Consider the following 22,725-nt stretch of genomic DNA (forward strand, 5'->3'; position numbering starts at 1 on the left):
ATCAATAACCATGTTCTAGCAGTTTTTTGCTGACACCTAGACAGATTTTAACTGCTCCATCACCCATTAGCTGGTGTAATAATTTTATAATCAATCCATCCATCTTCCCCATAACTGCTTTACTGTTATCAGAGATGTTGCTATTCAAGTTATCATGGGGTATTAGATGGGGTACACCCTGTATAGCTTGGCAGTCTGTCGCACGCAGAGAGAAAGACAGCTATTCAAATTCACACCTATGGTTAATTTTGAATCACCAGGAAACCTAACCGTACACTGGACTGTGGGAGGAAGTTGGAGTAGTTGAAAGGAGCCCAGGCAGGCGCAAGGAAACTGTGTAAACATCAGTCATGCCTGCTTAAGTAAATGACCAAAAAAAATGAGCAGTGCAGGAAAAACTCCATTACTTACTCCAGTGTGATGTGATGGTCTCACCTCAAGAAACCTTATAAAAATTGCCTGGCTCCCCCACTGACTTGAACACCTGGAAACTATTCATTTTACTAGGTAAAAAATGTTTTTTTTTCTGTGTCTTAACAGCTGTTACTCTGTCTCATTATAATTCTGATATTATTTGGATGGGATTCAACCTTTTTATGTATCTGCATCAGACCATTACTTCACACAAAGCTGCCACTGCTGCCTCCAGCAGCACCCATAATCTGTCACACTGAAGAAATCCATCAGTCGCTCGCTCGCCGCCAAAAATATAAAACTCCACTAAGTTTAAATTAACACTGCACAAACATGCCCTCGCTGCTCTGCCTTCCTCCTCCCTTCACGGCCGTCACTCAGTCCATCGCAGCCGCGGCCCAGCCGACAATCGGGGCACCACATTTAGCAACTCATCTGCATAAAAATTCAATGATTTCTTTCTCCTTTCATTTTCATATTAAATTGGGCAGAAGAGGGAAAAGATCGAGCGTGTAAGAGAGAGAATGAAGAGGGAAAAAGAGAGAGATAATGAGTGTGGTGTGTGTGTGTGTGTGTCTGTGTGTGTGTGTGTGTCCATGCCTTCGTTCATTTTTCCACACTGGAGTGTAAAATGGTGCAAAAGAGAACCACAACTGAGTGTGTGTGTGTGTGTGTTGGATATTGTAAAGGCTATTGGAAACTACTGTAGCTTAGTACCAAACCACAAGCCAAAGTCAAAATGCACTTTCAGCAACACACTCAAGCCAATATATTTGTGTGTGTGTGTGTGTGTGTATGAGCCAGACACACACACACATCCTCAGATGACCTCGGCTGACCTTGTGGGTCTGCAACAGCCATGTGCGAAGGCTTTCTGAGGGTAAAAAAGACACGCAAAGTGCAAAGTGTGAACTCCTCGACACACAAAAAGCCTTTCAGAGGTGATGAGACGCTCGCAAACCTGTCTGCCTCCTCAAGTCACCCCAACAGCTCTTACAGCAAAACCAAAGTCTGCTTAAACTCGACTAACGTCATGTGCGTTGCACTCTAATTGTTATTTTTCTTGTTGTTTTTGAGTTAAGTGATTATTAATTTTGTGGGAAATGTGAGAAAAAGGTGAAAAACTTCATTTCATACAGACCAAGTTGATATATTCAAATTAGGGTTGAAGGAAACGGTTCTAACTGCCTGACCTGGGAAGCCATCAGCTAGCCTGCTAATTTGGCTTCTGCTGGCGGAAACTTCCAACTTCCAGTGGATATCCAGAACAGCTTATGATGGATATCCTGGCCAAGACTTCCTGCTCTGTTCTCCAGTTATTGCTGTTAATATATTTTTTAAAGGGTAATGAAAGCCTTATGGGGAAATAATGGCTCAGCAGTGGTACCTGTGGACTGCCCGTCTACCTGCAGAGAGCTTCTGCTGACAGACGGGGGCAGTGCCAAGAAAATGTGGTACAAATGGTCTGATTGTGATGTTGCTGGTCCCTCAGCCAGCTGTGGAGAAGAACAAAGTTCTGACATACAAACAGCTAAAGTGAAACCAGAGTGTTACAAAGAGTCAAGTGTCCACTGGAGCCACCGTCTGTGCTTTTCCTGCTGGATGTTTTGATCGTTACGTTTTAGTTTTTCACACTTTTCACGCTTCTTCGTTGTCACTACCAGGCAGTTTGTCAACCAATCAGCATTCAACTGACACACAGCATCATCCACAGCGAACACCATGCAGTTGGGATTTTAGAGGGAGCATATTTGTGATGGTTGGAAACGTCTCTCCAAAGTGAATACCTCTGCAAACAGACACAATCACGGCGAAGTAAAGTAACAGTTGCTATTAGTTTGGAGATTGCTCTTTTGCTCGTCACACAGTCTGTTTACATGCAATGTAACCAAAGTTGGTTGGAATTTGATTGGCCATTAGAACTCAAACAACAAATGGAAACCAGTTAGTTCCTAATGAACACCGAGTAGTGCATTGGCTTGAAATGTCCACTCCAAATAAAAAAACACTTGCTTCAAAATCACAAAAATATTTATTTATGATAATATATGAAACTCATAGCTGATAAAAAAGTACCCTCAAAGATCTGTTCCCCACAGAAACAGACTCAGTGCAGCAGCCAACATCAAACCTGAATAAAATTCAATGTGAAATAACTGTCCGTGACTTAAAGTGGGCGGGTCCTGAGTTAAATGTATTTTAGCTCTGAGATGAGCGACTGAAGCAACTACCAATGGGAGGGAAGGACACCTTTTATTGCTGGTGGTAAATACATTAGTGGGTTTTCTGCACGACTGGACGCCCTAGTGTTCTTTTTAGGGACTACACGAGAGCTACAAAGTGACTATGCATGGTAAGAACCGTCTCTTTGTAGCTTATGATCAAAATCGATGACACTTTACATATAAATGTGTGTGTAGATCCAATACTCTGTACACTATCAGAGCAGATAAGAAAACTAAGAATTTAAATTTTTAAGTAACACACATAAAAAACCAAAGCAAACAATGTGTTTTTGTCTAAAATGGAAAGTTTATTATTGTTTATGACTCATTTTTATTTTCCTTGTATATTTGATCAAATAACTGCTCTTTTCAAATGTGAACAATTTGTATTTTCTATTTGTTATCTTAACTTTTCTTTCGCTTTAACCTGTTTTGTTTTTGGCCCTAATTGCTGGCTTCCTGTTTGAATTTAGCGTTTTGACTTTGAAAGCAGTTTACAAAGCAGTTTGTTAGACAAGCAAAGAGGCTTTAAAAACAAAGTTATCATCAGTATTAATGTGGTTAAATGCTAAACTTCCAAACTCTGATGCTTCTGACCAAAAATTGGGGGGAAATGTGAGTAAAATTATGCAAAACACATGGAGAATATTTCCATTTGATAAGTGGGTGCAGATCCTGGAACAAGCTCAGAACACGATTTCAACACTTGAAAATAATTAAGGTGAAAAATGAAGAAATTAAATTATTTATTGATCTTTAAAGTGATTTAATTCAGCTTTCATCCCAAAGCCTGAATGGGAAACCTCAGTTTGCTCTGTGCTGCTTTTCATTGTTTTCCCTTTTCTAACATCCTGTGAAATTCAAAGTGGCAATGACAAACACCAGGCACCACGGTGCTGCTGCCCCTCACAGCACACAAGTGTTCACTGCCATGCATGACAAAAAATTTAGCCTCCTAATGGCAGAAAAGCACCCCAGCTACAAAGAAACGCACCCAAAGCTAAATTAAACACCCCGAAATGAGGCACACATGCTACACGGCAATCACGCCATCCTCACCAACGTCAAGTGTAACATTCCTGAGAATTTATAATCATCACAAGTAGCTGTGCTCCTGGTTTCAGTACCACTCCGCTCCCTGCTCCAACTTTTTCTGCACTTTTCATCCCTCCACAGAAAAAAAAGAAACCATTTCAAACGTCTCTTACCCGGTCTGGCCCAGAAAACTTCCATGTCCGAGCTTCTAAAGTCTGTCCGGCACACCAACTTTCACACCCATGTAGCCTCAGAGGAGGGAAAAGAGGAGAGGGAGAGAGGGCAAAAAGACCAAGAAGAAGAAGAAGAGAAGGAGGAGGAGGAATAGAGGCCAGCTGCCTGTTGAGGTAAACCCAGTGACTCATTCAGGCTGTGGCTCCGAGCGTGTCAGCAGGCAAATATGAGCGAGAGAGGGGGGAATAAGATCCAGCAGGACCAGAGGGGAGAAGACGGAATAGTGTGCAGGGGGAAAAGGACGTGTTCTGTCAGAGGGTGAGAGAGGAGAAAGGGAGGAAACTGATGGTGCCCGGTGTTGTGCCTTCCCACTCCTTTTTTTTCCCACCCTCACGCTTCCTCCCCCACTTCCAGCCACTTCCCCTCCTTCTTTCTCCCTCGTTGCTCTCAGCATAAAGGAATCTTAAGTGTTTAAGAGGTGATCAGCAGCCCTAAGAAGTGGAAGAAAATAAAAACACTAACACGTTTCCTGCAGCTCTGCATGGGTTCCTGGGGACTACATTCATATGGTCTTCACAACTGATCACTAGCACTATTATTAATGAGCTAAGCATGCATGTGGGGACTAAAATCAATAAATATCAACATGCCAGGGTATTTTCAGATATTTCATGCTTTGAACTGCACAAACTGCAAGAAGTGCAGGGTGGGAAACGTTTACTGTTGCAGGAAGGAAACCTCCCCATTACCTAAGAGTCCTTGCAGTTTATCTCTCTCTCTCTCTGCCCGTAGACTAAATTTGTGTTGTCTGTGTCACCTACTGAAGCCTGACCTTTCAAACAAGTTCCTTTATTCCTCTGGCAAGAAGAGAGAGCCGAGACAGACCTATGTGATCAGCGTCTCTTGTTTATCAGCCAGACTAAGGAGGACAGGGTGAAGGAGACAGTGAGATGGAAGCAAATGATCCAAAAGGGATCAGTTGAAAGAAAGCCATGTTAAATGGTTGTGTTCAGATATAGATCTGATGTGGTTATGTGTCATTAAGCCTTTTTGCATCTGGATGGTAAAAGTGTTAAAAGTACGCTAAGGTAGTATAATGGTGTAGTGCTAAGAACTGCCTCATAGCAAGAAAGCCCTGGGCTTCAGAGTGCTACTCATGTGTGGAGGTGGCAGTGATGTTGAGGAGGAAGAGCGTCCTTTCACTTGTCGACCCATTTTAGGAACGTCTTTTTATAGTCGTCTTTTCAACATCTTGCCAATGAGTGTGTCCTTGTAGAGCCTGAGGTCTCTGATACCAGCAGCATATTTGTTTCCGGTCATAATAGCTGGTTATATTTAAAGCAGTGCACACGGCGAGCTAATACACCACATTCCTATGGCTATAGAAACTGCACAGCAGGTTAATGCAGTCATTTAGAACAGGCTGCAGAACACTTGCAGTACAGCTTTATCAGCCTGTTGAACATATTTAGGATCAGATCATTATTATTAAGCTCATTTTACTTCTGCTGCTACACATTTTCAGATGTCAAACAATCACAACATGTCAGAGCTGAAGATGTTTTCCTGGCTGGATTGTCACTTTCTAAACAGCACACCTCATTCACACGTCTGCATTCAGGCATTGAAAAGTGTGCGAGTGCTCCTGGTCACCTATGCTGCCACCTCCGGTGTTTTCAGGAAGTAGGAGAGGAAGGAAAGCACCCTGGCCAAACCAACAGAGGAAAAGGGAAAGGGGGAGAAGGTATAAACAATTAGATGTTTGTTCCATTTAAAAATGTCACCAACGTGATACTGATAAGAATAATATGGATTTGATAATTAAATACATAAGAAAAAGCTATAAAATTGCTGAATTGGTGGATCAGATAATCTGCTGTGTTTTGTTAGTGGTTGAGACAAAGCACGATTTTTGGTTTGTTCCTAAGAAAGGCTGAAGACAAGGCTACGTCCACACGTACCCGGGTATTTTTGAAAACGCAGATTTTTCTATGCGTTTGCACCTTTCGTCCACACGTAAACGGCGTTTTCGGTCACTGAAAACGGAGAATTTTAAAACTCCTGCCAGCGTGGATATTTTCGAAAACTCAGTTTTTGCATTTATGTGTGGACGAGGAAAACGGAGAAAACGCAGCGTCAAAGGTGTGCGCCTTTTTTGACGTCACACTGCGCCAGGTTATTGTTTCGGTGAAATGAATTTCTACAATGGCGGACTTGGACAAAATACTGTTACTGTTAATTGTACTCTCTGCAGTGTTTAAATGCTTACATATACACACACAGGACTCAGTTCTGCTTCTATGCGCCATCTTTGTTTACTCTTTCCCACCCAGGCTTCTAGACTTCTGATTGGCCAACATTTCTACACAGTTAGGAATATATCGCCACCTGCTGCTTTGGCATGTTCCTAGCAGCGTTTTCCTTCGGTTTTGCGTTTACGTGTGGACGGGATTTTTAAAAAACAAAAATGGAAAATCTCCATTTTCAAAAATACCCGTTGTACGTGTGGACGTAACCCAAGACAATCAAATCTAAAGTTTGACTGACCAATGTTGAGTCAGTCAACACTGTAGTTGGAGATTTTTTCACTCTCATCAAAGAATTTTGTTGACGTACTGTAAGGTAAGAAACCTTGAAAAAATAAATAAATACTGATCACCTACAGCAGCTGCTTGGCAATGGAAACGCATGTCATGAAGCTCCCAGCCTACAGTTTTATGCTGAATTTAAAGCCAATGGAGGTTTGGATCAGTGCAGTTATTAAGTAAGCAGAGTGTTGGTGATGTTTAAGCACTCGACGACCTCGCTCTGTAGCTTGATGCCGTCTGACACTTTGTGGTTGAGTTACTGCGATTCCTAAATTTGTCAGTGTCACTGTCACCAAACCATACATTCCTCCCTTGGCACCCTATCACAAGATAGATCCACAAAGACACAGTGATGCTCCTTCTATATCAACACTCTCAAAGCAAACATCACATCTGTTGTGCTCCGTCTCAACATGAAGCCATACTGCTGCTCACTGATCCTCGTCTCTCTTCTTAACGTAGCTTCAACAACTCTTTCCCACAGCTTCATGGCATAAAAAGAGAAACAAAATATGCTGGCGCGTGCTGCTGCTGTGTTTCGTTGTGATTTATTTGATTATTAAACTATTACTTTGGTAACAGGGCATCTTCTTAAAAGGCTGTGACTGTCTGAACAGATTTAGCCCAGAAAACAGTGAATGTGGACTTAAAGGGCTAAGCTGGGTTAAACTTTAAAATCTATCACAGCTAGAAAAACAACCTAACTGTGAAATAAAGTGGCGCTTACGTCTCTATCCACAGCAAAATGAGCTAAACTCGCCATCAGCAGAATTGTAGATCTCACAATAATCACTGCGGGAGGAAAATTATGGACAAAGCCCTCGGCAAGATACCGCCACACAATGGAGAGAAAGCATACAATGGATGCACAGCAAAGGAAGAATTAGTGCAACCAAGTCAATGACAGGTGCTGTTAATACGGGATATTTGCTGGCCTGGGCGCTGGCCCGGATGCTGAGTATGCAGATCTGCCACCCAGGGAGCGCATATGATTAATCCTCCCTCCACCTTTAGATACAACAGCACCGGTTCCTCTCAGCAAGGCACTAAACTCCCAACAGAGCCGAAGAAGCTGCTGCTCAGTAACCAGTAAGTCTGAGGCTTTGCTCAGCGGCTCAGAGGAAACTGGGAGTTGAGGAGGAGCTCAGCTGCAAGTATCACCCAGATAACTGAAGGTTAAAGACTCCTCAGCAGGTTTGATATATTCTTGAGACACCAGAGCATCAGTGAAGCTGCGCAAAGTCTTTAATTACATGTGTTAAGTATGCAGGAATGTGATCACACACAAACACATACAAGCAGGTGCTCAACCGCTGTGTGTGTAACCCTCAGAGCTTTGTATACGATGACTCAGCACCAATGTTTCCTCTTTATCACAAGCACAAACTGCTCTCCGAACAAAGATGGGCTCCGTGTCAAGAAACAACAAGAAAACTGCAGGGGTGCGGAGCTGGCGTCTGTAACGCTCAGATTGAAGTCTTAGCGGTTTAGCACGCCGCCGTGAGTGTTTCAGTGGCTGCACAAACACAAAATAAACAACTTCTACGATAAAACACATTAAATCTGGCTTTAATCCAGCTGTCCTTATCTCAGCGTTTCAGTTTAGGACAAAACCTGCAAAAAGTCCATCTAACTCCTGAGGATTCTTCTCAAGCCCTCCTTAAAGTAAAAAGATAAAAATCAGTTTTAGAAAAATGTGTTTTTCTTGAACCTCTTCTTAGCACTTGACTGCGGTTTAAAAACTATTGAAAAGTGTTTTTTGTCCACTAATGGTGTGAAAAGCGACCTGTAGACCAAACCACAAAGCCCAAGCTGGCTCCGAGGGACGAAGGCGCAGAAGAAAATGAGACTTTCTCGCTGTTTTTTCTCTTTTATTCTTTCAGAGCAGTGTTAGTTTAATCCGCTGATTTGGCTGCTTTGTTGATAAGGTCAGTTGGAGTTGTAACAAGCGATGTGACTCACAGCTAATAGGAGCACTAAAGGTGCTCTAAAACTCTCGACTCCTGATTGCTGCAATTTGCATCAAAACTCGTACGCCTTCTCTCAGCGGTAACTTGGTCAAATGCAAATGTGCAGATAGTATCGTTATACTAGTGCTGGGCATTTAAAGATTAATATATCTTAGATGACTGCCCACCAGCAACCACTTTAAAATGTTAGTCAGAGAACGGCAAAGTTGAGGGTTTAATAAAAGGGTTAAAGTTGCCTGTAGTATAATATTAACCCTGAAAACATGACTTTAAGGACTTAGTTTAAAGCCCTGCTTACAAAACTATCTGCCAAGTTTTTCGGTAAAATATATAAATACTCATATGGTAACCACAGTCACCATATCTCAATCTAATAGAGCACCTTTGGGGTGCAGCAACTGTGTGATGCTGTCATGTTAACATGGACCAACATCTCTGAGGAAGAATTGCAGCAGTTCTAAAGGCAAAAGAGAGCCCAGGACGGTACTCGCAAGGTGTAACTAATCCCTCATATATATGTATTTGAGAATGAAGGCCATGCATAATAAAGCATATTTTCAGGGTTCCTTATATCATAAGGTCCTTGCTTTGCAGCAGCGAGGCTGTTATCTGTTCTTGCCTCGCTGAAGTCAGACATTCTTTTTGACTTCAGCTGAAGATTTCAGTCCCGTTTTGAAGCTCCTATTCATCCCCATCCTCGTGCGTAGCAGCAAAACATTAATTCTCATGAGCAAGGAGAGGGATAAAAGCCAATGCCATCCTCTAATACCACGGTGGATGCATTTTAGAGGCAACTTAGAGCCCCAATTTCAGTCAGGACCAGCACTTCCTGTTCAATAGTCTTTATTCTGTTGTTCAAACAGAGTATAACAGTTGGGTTTATTGAAATGCGATGGAGGCTGAGCAGATATTGAACTATTAAACTCAGACGGGGGAAATGTCTATGAGTTTATGTGCGCTTGCCTAAGTGATGCAGTATTGAGCACAACTGTCAGAAGAAGAAGAGTTACAAAGGATGAAGATGCGCTATTTTAACCGATCAGCAGGCGACGCACACTCGGCTGCTAATGAATGGACAAACCAGCGAGTGCATCCAGAGGCACCCACGTGCTCACTGGCCACTGGCAGAGGGCCGACCAGCATTCGATTGACCTGCTTTAACACCTGTACGATTGCCATAGCAACACTACCCCCCCCACTCCACTCTCCCCTCCAAACACAAGTTCCCAGGCTCTGTTTCCTGTCTTCTCACATTCATCTGCCTCTTCTTCATCTTCCTCCTCTTCTTCTCTTTTTTGCTTCCCTTGTCGATCTTCCAGAAACTCTTGTTCCCTCCTCTTCCTCACTCTTCCCCTCCGTGTCTTTATCCTCGCCGCATCTCTTGCCTCTCTCTCTGTCATCAAGTATCTAACCTCAGATCTCTCAATCGTTGTCTCAGAACCCTCCCTCCTCACCTCAAACCAATTATCTCCACACACCTCCTTCCCCATCCCTCACACTCTTCCTCCCCTTCTCCCTCTCCTGCTGCAGGTTCCCTGCCAGCGCTGGGAATTACATCACCGCTTTGAAAATGTATGAATCGACACGTCTGCCATGCGTCTGCATGGTCGGTCACATCTCTCGACGCGAAGAAGCGAGCGAGAAGAGCAAACAAAGGCGGTGCAAGAGGTGGGAAAAATGAATATTTTGGGTGTTTTGGAGCACGGAGACAGGAACAAAGGAAACGTGTCATCGTGTGATCGCTGGGATAATGGTTGCATAGCAGCTGAGGAGCGATGAGCCAGAGTGATCACAGAGAAAATCTACAACCACTCTGTTCATTCATGCGTTTGCAACAGCGAGATATGTGTGCGAGTGAAGAGCCAGGGGGGTTAAAAAGTTGGAGAATCAGGAGACAGCTGATGGGTAAAAGAGGGAGAGGTAAAAGCAGGGACAGGGAAAAAAGAGGATGAGATGGGAACGAGGCAGAAATCCCGGCTCAGACTAGATGATCTCTCTGTCAAAACCGCCATCATCCCTTACGCCGGTGCCACGATTTGGCCAAGAGATTCCCATCTATGCAGTTAAAGTCTGAATGATCACAGCTTGTGGGGTTTTACAGCCTTCATTATGTGTAAATGTGATACAGCAAAACAAACAAAGACAAACTCTGGTGATTATGAATGTCATAAGCCCTGAAGTCAGAGCCATTTCATTTCAGCAATTACAAATAACAAAGAGACCTGCATTTACTGCATCAATCCCAAACCAATGCCAGCACAGGTATCGATATTATGAATATTTGAATCGATCCACACCCCTCTAATTGATACCACCAAAAGAAAAAGAAACAGAGAGCAGAAATAAAGGGATAAAAGACGGTTAAAAACTGAAGCTTCATTTACTCAAAGAAAGAATGAAAAATAAACAGAAGTTGTCCACTGAGGGTTTCCCACGTGAAGAAAATCTGTGTTGGACATGATGCGATTTGAGTTTTTAATTTGTTTGAAGTAAACAGGGGAAGGCATTAAAAAAAAAAAACATCAGAAGGAGGAGAAATTGGAAGTTAATGTGGGAAATTAGCAGCTAAATAGACCAAGTCCTAACAACATTAAAACTCCCCTCATCGGAACATCCGAAGGCAGAAATTACTGACATGCCCACACCGTCTGACTAACAGGTATTCACTGAGATTTGCACTGCACCAAAATAAAAATGTCATAGGCCATGTATGCACAGACTTCACATGATAATGCTGCTGGGGTCAGCTTACCAGCTGGACAACAGAAATCCAAGCTGAGGTTCTCTTTTTCCAACTCACACATACAAAAGCAGCCCTTTGTACCTCTTTATGGTCTGTTTATGTGCTAGTGCAGCGGCCATACAGGTAAGTGAATGGTAAATGGATATATATACTGCTTTTTTACTCACTTTGAGGACTCAAAGTGTTTTTACTACAAGCTTTAATCAAACAAATGCTTTTCCAATTGATCTATTTTACCCAAGGATGCTTTGACAGGCAAGTTGGAGGACCAGGGATCCAATTAGCAAATGACACACTCTACCCGCTGAACTTAATAAACTCCTGAGCAGCCATCTTGGTAACACCTCTGGACAGATATGTAACCTGTCAGGTCCAAGTACCCCTAACCCTGTCCTTTCACAGTTTACGATATTTGCCTTTTGAACAATGTCCAAAAATCTCTGGTGGTTTCATCCCAGCAGAGGTGGTGATAGAAGTCAATCTATCTAAATGAATACAGAGACACAGATCCAGGCTTATATGTTTTCTGTTTCTGCAAAAATTTTCTTTGAGGAAATAGCTTTAAGTATCTGTTCTGAGGATTGTTTGAGTGTCACGTCTCCTCCTTATAGATGTTTCTCCTGTACCGGCAACTCTTCATTGGCTCCCTTTTAAATAGAGCATTGAATTCAGAAACCTCACAAACAAAGTCATAAATATTCAGACTCTGTTGTATGTAATACCATCCATTCATCTATCCCAGCTGTCACAGGGCAACATGTGGGGTACATCCTGGGCAGGTCTGTCGCTTCATAGCACCATATTTCACACCCCAGGTGTTTATGTACCACCACTATCATTCATTTTTGCCTTCCCTTGTCCATACTTGGTGTTTTGTCCTGTTTCGTGTGCTTTTCTTTGTCTCTTCTCTTTCCAACTCACTCCCCAACAGGTCATGGGAGATGGCCACCCTGAACCTGGTTCTGCTAGAAGTTTCTTCCTGTTGAAAGGGAGGTTTTCCTTTCCACAGTCGCCCCGTGGTTGCTTGTAGGGGATTGACTGATTGTTGGGGTTTTCTCTCTAAAACTGCCTTCACAAAGCTTCAATAAACATTAATAGAAAAGAAAAATTCCTTATATCTATCTATATGTATACATATAGATAGATATATACATATATATATATATATATATATATATATAAAGTAGTTTATCTATAATTGTAAGCACAAACCACTTAACTTGTTAGCAGCAACCATTCATCACTCTACCCACATTACACTGATAACTTTATAAATTGTTAACTTTATAAAGTGACTCCTCTACGTCCAGGTTAAAAACACTTCTAAAGAGGTCAGTCAGTCAAACTGTACCAGTATTCCCTGAAATTAAAGTTATTATTAGCCACCCAAGTAAGTCCCTGGAGACATTTCAAGACAACGAAACTTGCTTCTAAAAGACCTTTGACGAAACATCCAATCTGACCTCGTCAGTTTGAGGACTTCCTGCAATATAACAACATTTTAGGTTTAACTTGTCAAAGCCAAGAACTGTTAACGAAATCCTCACGAGGAATTTCGCAAATTCCAATCAGCTCCTCGCCAAACGACCAGCTGTCCTGACCGAAGCTTCTTTCATTTCACTGTGAAAAAACACGGTTCCTCCTTTTTGCCTGTTAAGCAGCAATTACGCCTCTTGTCTCCGACCGTGTCGTCATCACACCAGTAATCACAGAAAATGACACAGTAGTGTATGTGATGCAGCACCTGGTGACCGTCACTGTGCTGTGAAAGATGATGAATGTGCTTTGGATGCCGATTAAAGTCAAGGTCAAACATATCGGGAAATGTCTTGTGCCGATTATTGCACCACAGCAGGTGCACGGAGGCCAGTTGGCTGTCGGCTTCTGTTAAAATGTACATACGTGCTGCACACACACACACACACGCACACACACACACACACACACACGCACACACACACACACTGTTCTCCAGAAGGAGACTGAGCATATGGGTGTGTTTACTCTCTCAGCTCGGCTCTATCCAGCTCTGCAAAGCGACATAAACACTTTGCATGTGTGTTTTGCAGTGCAACATCCTCCTCTTCCTCCCCTCCGAGCTCTTCATCATCAATTTTTTTTCACCTCCTCTAATTTTGCTCCCTTATCTTTCTCCTCCTCGTCGTTTCTGCCCCAGCCAATCTTCCTCTTGTTCTGCTTCATCATCTTCCTCACATCCCACTGCCCCCTCTCTTGTATCCCTCTCTTTCTCCATCCTTTCCTATCCAATTCCTCTCCCCCTTCTCCCCCTTTATCATTTGATGAGGAAGCGAGTAAGAGCATCAGATTTACAAGGGCTGTCATCTCCGCTTCTCTCCATCTCCCATTTCCCTCTCTCTCTCTCTTTCCTGCACACTATCTCTACCTCATTCGCCCCCAGAGATAATTAAAGAGACCACTAGTAATCCCATCCAACCGTGCAGGACTGGGCAGTGCACCCGAGCAGTTGCACACACAGACACACAGACACACACTTGTGCATGCACAAAACTGCAGCATGTGGCAAGTTGTACTCAAAATGTGTAAAACATAAAACATTAGAATTTGCACAAGCACACACTTTGGATTTAAAGTGTATAGGGTACACACACAGACACACACACACACACACACAAACACATACACACAGGCACACACACGGTTTATCAGCCAAGAGTTATACGACAAATTGACCTAGATCATTCAAACCTGGGAGCCAAGATGAAGGAAACAGGAAGGAGAGATGGATGTTTGGGTGAATGAACGTGTGCTAAATGATAAATGAATCGAAGCACAAATGATATAAATGGGGGTGGGAATGGGTTAGAGCCTTTGCTGATGGAGAGATGGGGAAAGTTAGAGATAAATGGATGGAACAATGGCCCAAATGGCACAACTATACAGGATAAACAGCTAGAAGAACGAATGGAGGCTTTCCAGGATGGATGGAGAGATTGAAAAGAGAACTGAGAGCCAGTTTAAAAAGATGTGGATGGGAAGGAAATGATGAATGAGTTGCTGGAGGGATTAAAATGAAGGAAGAAGAGCATAATATCAATACTATTTAGATGCGAGAGATGTGGCTATGAAACGGTTCGGAGAGATGGACGGTAAAATTGGACGACAAATGGATTGAAGAAGCAATATTAGATGGACCAGTGCAGGACTATATGAATGGATGGAAGGATTTTTTGGGCGATGTGATTTGCCTGGACTATAACAAATTTGGTGGCAGGAATCGGAAGATGAAAGGACGGGAAAAAAACCAAAAAAAAAATCAAAGGTGGACAGACCGAGGAGAGATCAGGTGAATAAATGGAAGGAAGTCTGCAAAGGTTTGGACAGAGAAGGGGAAGAATGGATGGATGGATGACCAGGGCAAAATGCAGGGATTTATGATGAGATGCTCTGAATATGACAAATTTGGTGGCAGAAATCCCAAAAGCAAATGAATGAAAGTCATACAACGCAGACCGACTGAAAGGTTGGATCCGTATAGGGGCGAATAGGGGGTTGCGTGTGCATTAAATAATTAATTTGGGATGAATGGGTGCATAAACCAGCAGAAAAATAAACAGAATTACATGACAACAGCATATAGGCAGGTGGGTAAACGCACATAGGCTGGGGAAGCGTGGCGTATGAGTGGAGGAAAAACATGCATGAATACATGAGTGAAAAGAGTCCAGTCAGGTGAGGTTCGACTGGGGGGGAAAAATGAGTGCATGCATGGACTGATGGAGAAGGGAAACAGAGTGAGAGGCAGACGGGAATCATAAAAATGCACCAGAGAGATACAGGGATAAAGTACCTGTTGCCGATTTGGGTCTGTGTCTTCCTTTGGGCCGTCGCTGGGAATTGCCCATACTATTCTTCCTGTCCCAAAACATCACCGCTTCATGCCACCGACACACACACACACACACACTGACTGACTGACAGAGAGAGAGAGAGAGCAACGGTCGAGGTGCGAGCTCGTCTCCCAGATTAAAGCATGTGCAAGACGAGTGACAGCCGATAAGTGTGTGAGTGAGAGGGAGGACTGAGCGTCACAGCATCACCGAAGCTGCCTGCGTCCTGAAGTGTGTGACTGCATGTCTGTGGTGTGTGAGGGGAGCTCGGCGTGTGATTGCAGATGAGTGTGTGTGTGTGTGTGTGTCCTACGCTACGTATATATGTGTGTGTGAGTGTGAGCGAGAGCTTGGGTGAGTGCACAGCGCTACGTGAGCTGGTGATAAAGCAGCCTGGGTACCGGCGTGTTTCTGTGTGAGAGAAAGAAAGTGTGCGTAAGCAGCTGTGCATATTTTAGTGTAAGGTTTCAGTGTAGCCAGTGAGCATGTGCGATACGCATGTGTGTGTTTGTGTGTCTTGAGAGAGAGAGAGACAGAGAGAGCATCCGTTGCGTTGATTAGCTCCCAGCCAGTTGAATCCAGCCGCTGCTGTTCAATTCAGAAAGAATGCAGGCAATCACAGACGAGAGATCGAGGAAGAGGAACACAAGTGAGAGAGAGAGGAGAGGGAGTGAAGGAGAGCCAGAAATCAGGGAGAAAAAAGAAAAGAAAGAGGAGGGGTCGGTGCAGAGAAGGAGAAAGTGATAGATTGGTCCACTATCAGCTATGTGACCAGAAAACTGAGGAGACACCGGCTACACAGCCAAAAGTATTTGGACAACCTTGCTTCCCCCCTTTTTGCTGTTGTCCACATACTTTTGCAGACTTGGCTGACAACAACCTTTAGTCTCATTTCATTGCTGTTTAGGACATTCTCCAAAATAAATGCTTTTTAGTGAGCCGAGGAACTCGAAAAGCTGTAGGAGAGATAGATACCTGGTAAGGCGACAGCATTCAGGCTTGTGCCAATGCTGAAAGGAGGACGTGAGCCAGTTCAGTGTGAGGATTAGATGTCAGTCTGATACTGAGTCAGAAAGCTGGACTGGTATCAGTGACAAGCAGCTGGTATCACTTGTGTGATGCTAGCTGGAGATGTCACGCAAGTGTGACCGACAGCTTTTATTTGTATGTTTGCAGAGAAGTTTTGGACTTGACTGCAAACTGTGATCAAGCAAGCTGACATAGAGCGAAAAGGTCAGTCCTGATCATATAGTATTGCACTAATAAACAGTCTGTTACATTTACTACACTTTTACCATCTGTCAATTTTCTTCTGTTTCGATGAAGCATTTTGAATCTTAACCTGGGTCGGGTCACAGAGATAGCAACCTAAGCAATTCAATTCAGTTTTACTTACACAGCGCCAAATCACAACAACAGTTGCCTCAGCAACTTGTTACATCAAGGTATGTAAATGGATTAGCTGGACCTTGCTTTTCTACTCAATCTGGAAGCACTTTCGTACTACAAGCCTCATTCAAACACATTTATAGCAGTTGATTGTTTTATGCCTAAGCACTTCGTAAGCCAGAGGTCGACCAAAACCTCTGATTAGTAGACAACCCGCTCTATCTCCCGAGCTTCTGGGAGCGGGGTGCGGAGGCTGTTACAGTAATCCAGTGACTGCTGTCAGCACTTCCACTGCAACACAGCTAAAGTAAATGTGCAAAGTTAATCCAGCAGACTTCATTTTCCAAATTGTAAACAAATAGAGCATACACCAGCAAGTACGTTGCTGCTGGGGTGAAACATGATCAATTTAACCTGTGACCAATCCCATTAGGGCCTTTCTTCCTTTGGGCTCCACCTCCAATCTCTCAAAAGTCCCAGGCAGAATTCAGCTGAAAGTAAATTGAATTGGCTGAGTTGTGTCACATGGGATGAGTTGCAATGCATGTGATTGGTCTCTGACTTCTTGTACACGAGCACTGACTACCGTAAATATAAGAAAAGTTGCACATTTTAAAACAGAAATGGTTCACTAAATTCTAAAAACACGTCTGGTCCAGATCCAGACAACGTTCCAACGAATGGTCACATACGCGTTAGAGGGTTGCTGAGGCAACTGGAATGTCAGGTCCCTGTGTGGGCGTGGCTTTGAAGAAATCATTTCAATAAATCTTTATTTTAAAAATGCTCAAGTATCTTACAGACATTCATGTCTCTTTGTGTGACTTAACCTATAAATAAAAAGTAATGGAAATGAATCAGCTCTGAGTTTATTTCTGCGGAAAAAAAAGGTGCAAGCTGATACGTCTTCAGCCAGGAAAATAAAGGCTTTTTATTGGGTCTGCACATCTACTAAGAGCACCTGAAGTTGTTTAAATAATTTTCAGTCATAATTTTTCCATTTTTCTTGATGCACTGAATTATTGATGCACTAATAGCCTCATGTGTTGCAGCCTTTCGCACGGGAATAAAAATGTCATTGTTTCGTGCTGTGAATAAAACAGGATCCGATAACGATCCACGAATCGTACAAAACATCTGCAGTAAGGTGGCCAAACACCTTTGGACCATAAAGTGGAAGGACAGTGAAAAATGTGGGGGTAGACATGTGGAGAAGGACTCCAGGAGAAGGAGAAGGACAGAAAGAGATGGGGAAAAAAGAAAGCAAGATGAATAAATAAGGATGGGGAAACTGGGTGGGCTCAGACCGAGGCAGAAAAATTGAAAGTGAAGTGAGCGGCAAAGGGAATGAGACTGAGCGGGTGAAGGAGTGAAAGAGGGAAGCGGGGAGAATACAAAATGAGGAGAGGATTTCTCTTCTCATTCCTCGCTCCCTTCATTTTCCTTCACATCTTCCCTTCCCTTTAACAAGTCCGCACACTCGATCTCGTAAAGCACAGGTCTCTCACTCACACACATAGCTGTAGAGGTTGGACAAGGTCACCCAGACACAGTTATGAAGGGACTAAGTGGAAATTCATTTTCTACTCAAGATTGAAAAAGGCATATCACGGCTACCTCGCAGCACAACATCACTTAACCCTTACAACTTTAAATAACTCAAAAATTAGAACTAAACAAGGCATTTTTTCCATGTTTGACTTACTTTTTTCAAAACCTTTAATTTCTGTGTTTACTAAACATGACATTCATGATTACTTTGAGCCAAAAATTGAAAGCAGCTTTAATCAGTATTTTAATTATAAGAATGCATCAGAGCAGTGTGAAACGATGCTTGTTATGAGGAAGTTAAAGAGAATGAGCTGGATGTGCAGCTCCGCTTGGCTTTACTGAGCTCTCAGCACATTGCTCAGCTGTCCAGCTCATAACTTTATTGCACCGGTTCCTCCTCACTGCTCTCAGGGGTCACAGTGGGCAGTGCTGTCAGGTGAATAAGCTCACCAACAAAATAAAAGAGAAGGAAAACACACCAAGTAAATATCTGCTGAACACAATGTCACATTTAACAGTTATCTCACATGAAGCTAGTTATATAACTTATATAAACCTTGGTATAAATTATGAATCTCTGAGTTTCTGTAATGATGCTATTGAGCATAACGAACCTAAAAAGTATGGGATAAAATGGATAGACTGTAAATAGAAGATGGCAGCAAATAGCTTATTAAAAACAATAAAAAACGATACAAATTACCTACAAAGAAAAAAACCCAGAACAACCACTCACCAAGTTGGCTAAACACTGATACAATGTCTTGTACGTGTTGTATGTCAGTGTAGAGCAAGGGGCTTGGGGGTTGGAGACTGATAATTACTTTAAATTTATATATATAGATAGTTTTTAAAATTCTTTCTGGATTTATAAAAGGCTACTCAAAACAACCCTACTACTATTCACAGATACCTCAGTAAATATTTTCCTTACGAGTTTACATCATCAATTGCTAGTTTCATGGGTTTTTTTTAATACAATGTGGTGTTTATACAATAAATTATGGTATCTTTTAAAGTAAAACTGAAAATAAAGTAGCGTAAACTTCATAATGGGACGACTTTTTGTCGTCTGTCATCTGTTTTCTTAGTCAAATCCTAAAAACCGGTCACGAGCCATCAGTCCATCTTTTATATACAGTCTGTGGTGAGAAACAGGTCAAAATATTAACCCATTAAAAAGTCCCGCCCAAGCGTCACTCGGTCAAGAGTTGAACTGAGAACGTGATGGATTCAGTCAGCAGACATGGACACCAAAGCAAACAAAAAACAACTAAGGGAAATTTTGGACTTAAATTGATCAAAAAGATGGAAACACCACTCCAAATGAAAAATAATGTTGCCCCACAGCTGCTGGATGTGTCGATAAGTAACAAAAACAAAGAATGATGGACCCTTCATCCATCATATTTGCTCACTGTTGCATCACTGTTGGGTTAGATCTAAAACTAATAATAACTCATAAAACGGCAGTGGAACGATGGCACTCTACCTCTGGAGGTAAAGCAGACAGATGGTGCAGTGTTACATCTTTGTTGACTAAGGAATAAAAAGGAAAAGAAAAGGTACCATAGAGTGCAAACTGACCACCACACACACACACACACACACACACACACTCACACAGGGAGCCTGCAGGTCGTTTCCATTAGTCAGGAGCAGAGAGTAAAGAGCACTGGAGGCCATTCTTGTTCTTTTATATCCCAAAACTAAGTACTCCCATCTCTCCATTATATTTCATGACCACGTGGCCGTACCACTCATTTTTTATTTCTTTCTGTCTTTTGTCATTTACATCTTTTAACCTTATTTGCCCGTCCAGCTTAATTAAATTCAATATATTATACTTAATTTATATCAGAGGAACTGCTGTGTGCTCGGTAAACAGAGCAGGAGTCTGACTGAAGACTGCAGTCTGTCTCTCTTGGTCCTTATATTGATCCGTCAGAACGAGCGTACAGCCTGATAAACCCACCCGATCCTTCCTCGTCTTCTTCCTGCTCTCCTCTGTCACCTCTCTTCCTCTTCCTCTCTGCTGCATTGCACATCCTGATAAAATCCTGATAGAGAAAGGCGATGAAGAGCTCTTCTCCAAATTATCAAGAGTCGAGAAAAACTATCTTTAGTGCTGCTGTGAGAATTTGGCAAGTGATGAATTCTTGGTATTCTAATTATTTCAGCTTCCTTAAAGATTGTAAAAAATATTTATTGATGAATTATTTAATTAAAAGAAGTGGTCACTTTATTAGTTACATCTTTGTCAGCTGCACATCCATGATGCAAATCGAGATCTGATGACTGTGGCCTACATACACAATAAACTCACTGACATCTTCAAGAGTTCCCTGTGAGATGATTTAAACTTTGTGACATGGTGTGTATCCTGCTGGAAGCAGCCATCAGAAGATGGTACACTGTGGTCATAAAGGGGGTTGTTTGATTGTTGGGGTTTTCTCTCAATTATTGTCTTTGGCTTACAATATAAAGTTTCTTGAGGGGATTTTGTTGTAATTTAGTGCTATATAAATAAAACTGAATTGAAATAAATTTCCATACAAAGCACAACAGAGCCATGTTTTGATGGTGCTCACTGCATTTTCTGACCATACCATGTGAATGTAGCAGCAGAAATTGAGACTCACACCAGATAATGTTTTTCCACTCTTCCGTTTTCCAGGTTTAGAGAGTCTGAGTCTCAGTTTCCTGTTCTTTAGCTGGCAGGAGTGGCACCTGGTGTGGCCTTCTGCTGCAGTAGTCCATCTGCTTCAAGCTTTAAGATGCTCTTCTGTATACCTCTGTTGTAACAAGTAGTTATCTGAGTTACACTTGATTTTGAATCTGCTTAAAGCAGGCCAGTCTCTGTAAACCCTAGAGATGGTTCCATGGGAAAACCCCAGTATATCAGCCCATTTGGCACCAGTCAGGTCATTCTGCTCATGCCTGCATGCTTGCGTGCATTGCCATGCAGTCGGCTGATTCGACATTTGCATTCCTGAGCAGTGAAACAGACATATCTAATAAAGTGGCCGCCGAGAATATGTTGTGTGAAAGTTAAGATACAAATGATAAACATATATTTGCATTTACCAGATTGTACTTGATATGTTTTCATGACACAAGAATATTTAAATAAACTCTTGACTGACTGCATTTATGTGAGCATCTCACTCGGATCCAGTTTGGTCACATTTATTTCTCTGCAAGCTGATACACAGATAAGACCAGCAATGAGGAAATGAAGATGAGATTCCAGCACAATAACTTCCGTCTGTTTACTTCCAGAGAAACGGGAGCGGACTCTCTGTGGCTTCATGGGAATGTTTACTTGTACGCTTCTTCTGCCAGAAGCCATCACAGCATTAACAGCCCGAGCAGTAAAACGGAGAAAAATGACTTCACAGCTCATCTCCTTCCCCTAAAGGCACATTTTAGTAGATTATTTTCCACTTTATTAGCATCATTATTGCTGTTTCTTTAATGAAGAGCATTGTGTTTCAAGGGTGTGCGGGAGAATAGACGATGCTCATTTCTCTGGCACGCACTCTGCAAAGAAACAAAGTCGAGGACTGACAATGAAATATAACCACATAAATTAATAGACACGAGGGAAAACATCCATCAAGCTTTTGTAAATCTAAAGTTTACTTATTTAATGAGAGAAAAATCTCATATCATAGACTCTATGTAAAAATTGGACACAACTTCTGGTACTGAATAAAGATAACATGGAAATCTGTTTTTTTAATGGCCAGCAGGGGGCGACTCATGTTGTTTATAGAGAAAAATCCCTCAGCTCACTCACTGGGTGAACCTTCTTTAATTTATGGGCTCAGTGTCTAGTTTTAACCCAGATTAAAACATGATGCTAATTTTGTAACTTACGGTTGCTATTAGTGCCCACAAAGACCAAAAACCATTCTATGCTTAACAACGTGAATGACAACTTCAATTCAATTTAGTTTTATTTGCATAGCACCAAATCACAACAGTTGCCTCATGGCGCTTTATATTGTATGGTGAATTGCCAGCCTTGCAGTCTGGAGTACTGCTTGTTGTCTCAGATAGATACGCCCTCACTCGTCCCATTTGGTGTCAAAACACCAAGATGGCGTTGTCAACTCGAAGCTCCACAGCAGGATTTTGGTAACCACTGCGTGATGTCACAATTACTAAATTAATCTTTTATATGCAGTCTATTTCAAAAGGCAAGGCATGCACTTTATGTCAGATTGCCCCCTGGTGGCCAGATATAATGGCCAGCAGGAGGCGCCTCCAGTGGTTTCAAAAGGACTTTCAGTTGGACAATTTGTGGGAGAATGGCCCCTCCCCTCTCTGCTTAATGACATCAGCAAACGCTTTCCTGATGAGACTATGGGTTCTGGTTTTGCCAGTGGGTTATGTGGCTACTGGCCATCTTTTGCATACAGTCTAGAGTCTATACATGTGTATAGTCTCATTTAAAGTTCGAGATGCAGATCCAGTCAGATAAAGTTATGAAAAGCATGCAGTTAAACTAAGAAATGTATTTTTTCCTCTGATCAGGGTGCGAGCTGTTTGTAACATCTGCCTTTATTAGAAATGATCTTAAATATCACAATCTTTCACCCAAACCTGCTGACGCTTAAAAGCTATGACACAGGCATTTATAAATGCAGACACGACCACAGCACTGAAGCTGGATTCACAGCCTTCTCACAGACACTTAAAGCAGGTGGATGGATGCTGTCAGCAGAGCTGAACTCCTGTCTTTTTTTTCCCTCCCTCCCT

General features: G+C 42.3%; 1 protein-coding gene across 6 annotated transcripts in view; it reads right to left on the reverse strand.

Moving 5' to 3' along the window:
* nhsl2 (NHS-like 2) overlaps positions 1-22,725 on the reverse strand; it is a 186,762-nt gene that overhangs the window by 88,934 nt on the left and 75,103 nt on the right. Inside the window, exon 1 of one of the 6 annotated variants that reach the window (XM_019353192.2) lies at positions 14,979-15,670. The exons of 4 other annotated variants lie outside the window; for them this stretch is intronic. In XM_019353192.2, the coding sequence (XP_019208737.1) occupies positions 14,979-15,057 (79 nt within the window). In that variant the 5' untranslated portion in view covers positions 15,058-15,670. Of the gene's footprint in view, positions 1-3,847; positions 4,252-14,978; positions 15,671-22,725 lie in introns of those variants that run through there. One more of the 6 variants, XM_019353193.2, reaches the window with a different exon arrangement.

Source organism: Oreochromis niloticus, linkage group LG3 (assembly GCF_001858045.2).
Source record: "Oreochromis niloticus isolate F11D_XX linkage group LG3, O_niloticus_UMD_NMBU, whole genome shotgun sequence".
In the NCBI taxonomy this organism is placed as follows: Eukaryota; Metazoa; Chordata; class Actinopteri; order Cichliformes; family Cichlidae; genus Oreochromis; species Oreochromis niloticus.